Below are 7099 nucleotides of genomic sequence, written 5' to 3'. Positions count from 1 at the left end.
GACTGAATGAACTAAGAACAGATACCATGGATAAAGACGACGCTTCATACTCCAACTAAAAACTTATAAGACTGTCTCCGGCAACGTCCTCTAAATTTCATCCTCTAAATGAATATCCTTTATCCTTTACAACACACTCTAAAAGATTCCGTCTTATATATCTTCGTCATCTCAAACAACGTCTTTTAAATTTCATCCTCTATATCTCTTCGTTCGTATTTTCACCGACCACTATTATCAAAAAAATTTAAATCCATATTTATCCACACATTTTTAACTGATTTAAATATTACAAATTGTTTTTGTATTTATATTAATAAATATGTTGTAGAACTACAGCTTTTTCACCATGTGCAAATACTTTTTTTCTAAACAAATCCCTAAATCCCACAAACCCCATCCTCTTCCCAGTCCTTTCCCACTCCCCAGCATACGCCCTAGCACGGTGTTCATCTTTGATATGAGCTCACCGCTGTGCAGCATGTGGGCCGCCGTTCGTGTGGGCAGAGAGCGGTGGGGACGAGAATGGCTGGTCGAGGTCCTGCGCGTCGCTGCGGCGCTCGAGCTCGGCTCCGACGATGGGATCGATGGCGCGACCGAGGCCCTCGCGCTGCCACATCCCCAATCCTCTGCATCCACTTTTCGCTCCTCTCCGGCGAGTGAACTGCCGTGGTTCTCGGCGAGAAGGATGCTGGAGCGTGGCGCGAACGCGGATAGCGAGTGCAAGCTTGTTTGCTAGGATTATCGAACGACGAGGACCCTGTAAAATTTAGCGCACCTTTTAGCGTCTATTGCTAGAGATGTAAAGGAAGTCACCGCCCGCTAAATTTAGGAAAGAGGACCCTTTACAGGGTGTTGCTAGAGACAGCCTAAAACCTTACCATAGACTTTTCTAGACAAGATGCAGCCGTTTGAGAAAAAAATCGGTGAAATATGAATAGTTTCTAAACAGCAGAGTAAGAGTTTGCACTTTGAGTTATCCCTAATTACAAAAAAGAAACATATAACATTTCGATTTTTTTGGTATCTCTGCTCTTAATTGTGTCTTTGGTTCTTTGTGCATTGGTTGATACTATAGAGTTAGTTTAAATACGTTGCCTGCATTGAACAATATGTCACCTACAACAGTCATCCTATGAATCACTGTTGAAAAAGGTCCAGCATGTGTTGAGACAAAATCAAAACGTCAGGCCTGGCGAAAAGGCCAGGACGAGGCTTGTCAAGACAGGTCCAGCTAAGTTCTCGGCACAACTAGGTCAACTATATTGCTCCAGTACATGAGATGGTGTCAGTCAGCTTGTTCCTTACCATCGCATAGTCGCATACACGTACTGACACGTTCCCATCGCCAGCCCGGATCAAAATCCAAAGAATAAAAATAGACAGGTTCCAAAGAATAAAAATAGACACGGATCAAAATCCAAAATCAGAATTCAGAACCACTAGCTAGTCCAAGGTGACATTGATCTTGAGGCTGGACTCGGTGCTGATGGTCTCCTTGTTGGTGGCGCCGGCCGGGTGGTCGCCGCACACCAGCCGCAGCCGCAGGTGCACCGGCTTCACCACCACCAGGCCCGTCGCGTCGTCGTCCTCGCGGCACCGCGCCAGCAGCTCCACGCCGGCCTGCTCCTCGCGGAACTGGCACCCGCCCATCACCCGCTTGACGAGCTCCACGCCGTCGGTCGTCGTTCTCTTTCCAGCCAGCCTCAGATACAGCGCGACAGAGGCCACCAGCTGCGAACGGTGGTGGTGGTGTGACCGTGTGTTTGATAAAACTTGTAAACGCTATTCGTGATCTGTGCGCTGGGACTGGGAGAGAGAGAGCTCACTGTACCTCACACGTCCCAGGGCTGACGTTCACTGTGCAGGTGAATTGCACTCTTCTCTGCTCCTGGTAACTTTGATCGTCAGTGTTGCCGTCTCCATGCGCAGCGGCAGTAGGCTCCTCCGCCACCTCAGAGAAGGCCAGGTTGTCCAGCTCGTCATACCACTGCTGCGCGATGCCGACCTGATGGCATGTGCGTTCGCACGAGGGAAGGGGTTAGACTTTTGCTAGCTGTAGGACTGCAGCGAACTATTAGAGGGAAAAAACCCACAGTAGTGCAAACTTTGGAGAAGAGGAGGGAGCGTGTTTTCACCTTCTCTGTGGCCGTGTCTGGCCCATCAGAACCAGAGACCTCAGCGCCAGATCCCCTTACTTGGCGCCAGATGCAATTATCCACCAAAGGCGCGGCAAGTTCAGTGCCAACCGGAATGTCCACGTAGACGGTGATGTTGCATCTTCCTGTTAAATTGAGCGCCTCCGGTTACAAAGCTGTCTTTACTTGAATAACATTCTACGATGCATTGCCCCACCAATGGAGAAAGACAGGGTTCCTCTTGAGACCATGCAAAGATTATTTCAATTGTCGACGCTTAAGATATTTTTTTTTGGTTTATGGAGTTGCAGTATTATAAACACGGATAGCTCTTATTGCTACTATTGTAACTTCCACTATCAGATTAACAGCTTTGAAAGCTCATCGCACAAAAGTCCACAAGCAAAAAAGTAGAAATAATAGGTAATAAGGGGTGTTTGTTTGAGATTATAATCTGCCCAGATTATATAATTTGTTGCATTATATAATCTGGGCAGATTATAATCCCAAACAAACACCCCCTAAGTTTCATATGCTTTAGACCTAAATGTTGAACGATGATGAAATGATAATACGATCACATGCAATAGGTAGAATCACGGATCCAACTGCTGCAGACAAACATCACAGAAATGCAATAGCATATGATAACAGAATATTATCAGAAGAAAATGGGCAATATGACAGTTACCAGGAAGCACGTCTACTTGCTGCGCATGCTCCTGTAACTGTCCAGATGAATACCCCCTGCCAATTCAAGGTGTGGAAACGTCAGAACAGTGGAAGGTAGGCTTCTATCGCTGCTTCATCAGCAGGTCAATTCCTATGCTTAACAGGGAATCAGCAGCTCACCAGGTTGACACTCTCTCGAGATTGCAAACAGACCAATATGGCAACCCAAGTACCTCACAGTCAGAAAATTGAATGGTTGAGGTGGTCTTGGTATCCAAGTCGTGCTTCAGAACCCTTTGACCATCTTCAAAGAAACGGAAAATAATCAATACTATCCAATTTCTATATGCTTTGACTCCAAAAAGGAGTTATATATCAATCAGCTCATAGATTAACCTGTATCACAGAAGACAATGTAATTCTGAAATCTTGCTATAGATGATATAAGCTCATTGTTGGGAATCTTCTGCACTGAATCAGAAAGCACTCTAGCACTTGATGACCAATTCATGTGCATATCCTTAATAAGAGCACACCTTTCTTTTACAGTTTTCTGATATGACTCCATTATTTCAGCTCTGCCTTCACACAACTTTAACTCAATGAGGTAAGAAAAAATAAGTCTAATAAATAAACAGAACTCAATACTAACCTCTTCCAATATCCTGCTTTTCGCCAGTTGATATTGTCAGGGTCCACGGAGTTTCAAAGCTACAAAATAGCAAGTGTCAGGACCAAGAAGAGTTAATAACTGTATAGCCAGGTAACCTGTTCAAAATGGAAATCAGCAGTTTACTATTAGCATAATGTGCCCATACACAACACTAAAACAAGAAATGTATCACTAAGCCATTAACCATCATTAAAAATAGTTGACCACCGAATGTAATTGCAGCAAATTTCACTAATTTGTGTTTCCTCCCTCATATCAACCAAAATAATGAAAAGCAAGTATTTACAATATTATCATTCAGCGTCACTATCAGAAATGTACATCATCCCCAGACCAAATATTTGTTTTAACATAGAAGGACAAAATGTATGCATTACACCAGATTTCAGATTGTACAAACAGCTAAGCGAAGCATTTGTGTGAGAGCAAGTTAATCAAATTGGATCTAAAAAAATCAAGATGGAGGGATGAGGAGATGCCTACCTGCGGTCTGCGACTAATAAGGTGTCCTCTGAAATTTGTATCAAATGCCATGGAAGTGCCATGGAGTCTGCATGAAAATCTTGAATAGTTGGAGTAGCTTCTTTTCTCATACCAAGCTTATCGGTAATCCAGCTCCAGATGCCATTGCTTTTATTGAAGACTGGATAAACTGTTTGTAAAGTCCTTCTTCCCAAATCTGCTTTTCTGACTGCATGATTCTGCAAAAAAGAATTAGGAAGGGGTAAATGAGATAATTCTACAGTGTTCTAAATAGTCATCAATCTTCACAATAAAGGATAATCAAACCTTATAACTCCAGACAAAGATTCCTATATTTCCAAACACCTTCCCAGTTTTTATTAATCTAATATGAAATGTAAGAAACATCTAACCAGTGAAAAGGTGTATTTATGTTGTGAAGAATTCAAGAAGAATAAGAAAAGGCAATCTACTAAGGATGATACCTCTGAATCTACAATAAATAGACAGTCTTCAGCAGCGTGATAAAATGATGAAGCTGGGCGCAAGAATTTGGCTGACTCAAACTCTCCATCCTCATAGCCTGGGGAAGATCCAATCTGCAAAGCAAAAGGGAAAAATGCCAATTCATCATTCCTCATGGCTACAAACCTTCTGTTCATATAAATAAAATTGGAACTCAAGAGAACAGCAAGCCATGCTTACATAATCTAAAATCATCCCATTGCTGTTGCTAATGATGATCCTATGATGGTTACTGTCAGAGATAAAAATGCGATCCCCATCTTCATCAACTGATACACATGCTGCAGCACATAAAATTGTAGATTATCACTTCTGGATGGCAAAGCCAAAGATACAGTTGACTGCAATGTGCAATATAACCATTTAGGGTGCAAACTGATGCTTAATTAATAAATTATACGAAAGGATAGCTGTAACTAAGTACCTGGGTGGTAAAGTAACAAGTTTCTGAAGGAACCAACAGATGGCTCTTTGACAACCTCTTCTTTCTGCCAAGAAACTCTTGACAGAACATTTTCAGAAGGTTTTTCTTTAGACGTGGTAAGTTCATCTATGGCTGCATTCAAAATGGTTAGATAATGGATGAAGAAAAATAGACAGGAAAATAGCATTTACATAACTTGTTTTGTTCAGACTTTACCCTTAATCATGACATCAGGCTCCTCAACCCAGTTTGTGAATAGTACAGGGTCCTTAGAACCTTCAAATAGCAAGTAGCAAGCACCATTTGTCATCTGAACACTCACCAAAACAACATTTGTTGTTTTAACATAGTATTTCATATGATAGCTAAAATGCATAAAACAACTGCAACACAGATCTTTAAAGCCTATGTCGAGAGTCAAGAGACAGATCAGAAAGGTAAATGGAAAAATGCATAATCAAAATAAAATACATATGACACTAAATGTGGAAATTGCTATGGATCTGAGCCTCACATTGGAGAAGTTTTTGTCTGAGATCAAGATAGGAAATGTGATGTACTCCTTCACTATTGTGCGGAAAGCTTGGCTTTGAGAAGCTAAAGAACTAACATCACTCCCATGTTGCAAAGCAAAAACATTCAGGCGTGGATACCTAAAACAGGCTGAGATTAGAGGAGTTCAAGATTGCAGTCAAATGTAATGTACTCCTTCACTATTGTACCTCTGTTGCAGATGTTTCAAGCTCTCAAAAGCAATTAGATGTTTGCCGTCGTTGTTCAATGTTCCACAAGATTGATACAAAAGAAGAAGATATATTCCTTCATGGTTCAAGTTCATCCAAGTGTCATTCATGATGTTGAACCAACAATGATTTTGACCTACGCCACAAAAATAAAGGTGTTAAAATGTAGCAATGACCTCCTGAGAAAAGGATATGTGTGCTACAATTTATTGTGCATCTGGGAATAGCCACATCTATCATATTATGTATTTATGTGGTGTGTGTTAGATAAAAAAATGAAAGAATGTTTATGTTTTTTTTTCGTGTCAGACTGTCAGTAACATAGTAGCTGTGGCAGCTTTAGTTCTGTATATGTATTTATGTTTCTCCAATGGTAAGAACTAAGAACAATCGATAAAATGAACTGGCACACAAAATTATTGCATCCATTGCAAACATCGTTGAAAAATAATCCTCCAATATCTGCATTGTGTACTAAATACGAGCATCGAGTTCATAAAGGTCACTAGTCGCATATTCACCTTCAAGCTTCCCAAACGCTGACTTGATAAAATCGACCAACTCAGAGTGCTCTGAAGCAGCAGTGCTAGTGCTAGCCTCACTTGACGACAACGACGTCACCGCCGCTGGGCTCTCGGGGCTACAAGACAATGGCAGCTTTGTTAAATTCACAAGCCAGAATAAGCATTTCTGGAGACGACATAAGCTAGTGACGGGCTCGCTGTTACTCGGGTATCTCTCTTCTACCTCGAAGCAACTTGGTGCGCTGTCCTGGTAGCCATAGCAACCGCATGGTGTCGCCGAGGAAGCCGGAGGCGTGAGTGGGAGCCGAACGAAGCGGAGAGGCCGCCGCCGCATCTGTCTCCCTCGATCAGGCTTGGCAAGGGGAGCGGGACCAATGAGGACGAGGCGAACGCCGGAGCGGGAGCGGAGGAGACGAGCCGGTGAGGAAGCAGGCGGGCAGCGGCGGGGGTGCGGCGGCGCAGCACCGCCACCAAGGACGAGGCCTGCGCCATGGGAGAATCGGCCGTGGCGCGAAGGCGAAGGTAGTGGCGGCGGGAAAGGGACGGGAATGCCGCGTCTCGGCGGCGGTTTAGCTGGGGGCCTGGGGCAGGCCGGCAGGGGAACGGGGAGAGCGCTCGATACGCTAGGGTAGGGCAAAGAGTTCCTCTGTAGTTGCTTCCTATCACTGACGTGTGGGACCATGCTCATACCAGACCCACACGTCAGTGACCTCTCTGCAGTTCCTTCCTGAGAAGTAACTGAGCGGATCCCGACGCTAGGGTAGGGCAATGCAGGCATGCAGCAGGGTTTAATTTCTCGGACCAGAACCGCCGAGCTTCAGTAGAATTTCTCGTTCGGCCGGTTTTCGAACAGGTTTCGTTAAATTTTGTTTCGAATTTGGAAATTTTAATAATTGTAGCAATAAAAAATATGATAAAATTAATATATTTTTCTGGGT

General features: G+C 43.4%; 1 protein-coding gene across 1 annotated transcript; it reads right to left on the bottom strand.

Annotated features, from left to right (window-relative positions):
* Window positions 1–1236: 1236 nt before the first annotated feature.
* On the bottom strand, window positions 1237–6773 carry LOC100383055 (uncharacterized). The gene is made up of 16 exons (NM_001175731.1): window positions 6385–6773; window positions 6159–6277; window positions 5617–5773; window positions 5409–5547; window positions 5111–5204; window positions 4895–5026; window positions 4651–4751; window positions 4431–4544; window positions 3967–4184; window positions 3463–3521; window positions 3207–3392; window positions 2991–3114; window positions 2830–2885; window positions 2139–2284; window positions 1835–2008; window positions 1237–1734 (listed from the first exon to the last, which is right to left on the bottom strand). Exons 1-16 carry the CDS (start codon window positions 6651–6653, stop codon window positions 1447–1449), a joined length of 2376 nt encoding a protein of 791 aa, NP_001169202.1. The 5' UTR covers window positions 6654–6773; the 3' UTR covers window positions 1237–1446.
* Between the last annotated feature and the right edge of the window lie 326 nt (window positions 6774–7099).

This window comes from Zea mays, chromosome 4 (assembly GCF_902167145.1).
Source record: "Zea mays cultivar B73 chromosome 4, Zm-B73-REFERENCE-NAM-5.0, whole genome shotgun sequence".
NCBI lineage: Eukaryota > Viridiplantae > Streptophyta > Magnoliopsida > Poales > Poaceae > Zea > Zea mays.
The sequence above is the reverse complement of the archived record's forward strand: the minus strand, read 5'-3'. Positions and strand labels throughout refer to the sequence as shown.

Bases quoted from the DNA above. Each gene is read 5' to 3' on its own strand.
- LOC100383055 (NM_001175731.1), bottom strand. From the start codon at position 6,653: ATGGCGCAGGCCTCGTCCTTGGTGGCGGTGCTGCGCCGCCGCACCCCC. The intron at 5,027-5,110 runs GTAAAGTCTGAA...TTTTGAATGCAG, and splicing joins GCCTGATGTCATGATTAAGG to CCATAGATGAACTTACCACG. The intron at 3,522-3,966 runs GTAGGCATCTCC...GCTATTTTGTAG, and splicing joins TTATTAGTCGCAGACCGCAG to CTTTGAAACTCCGTGGACCC.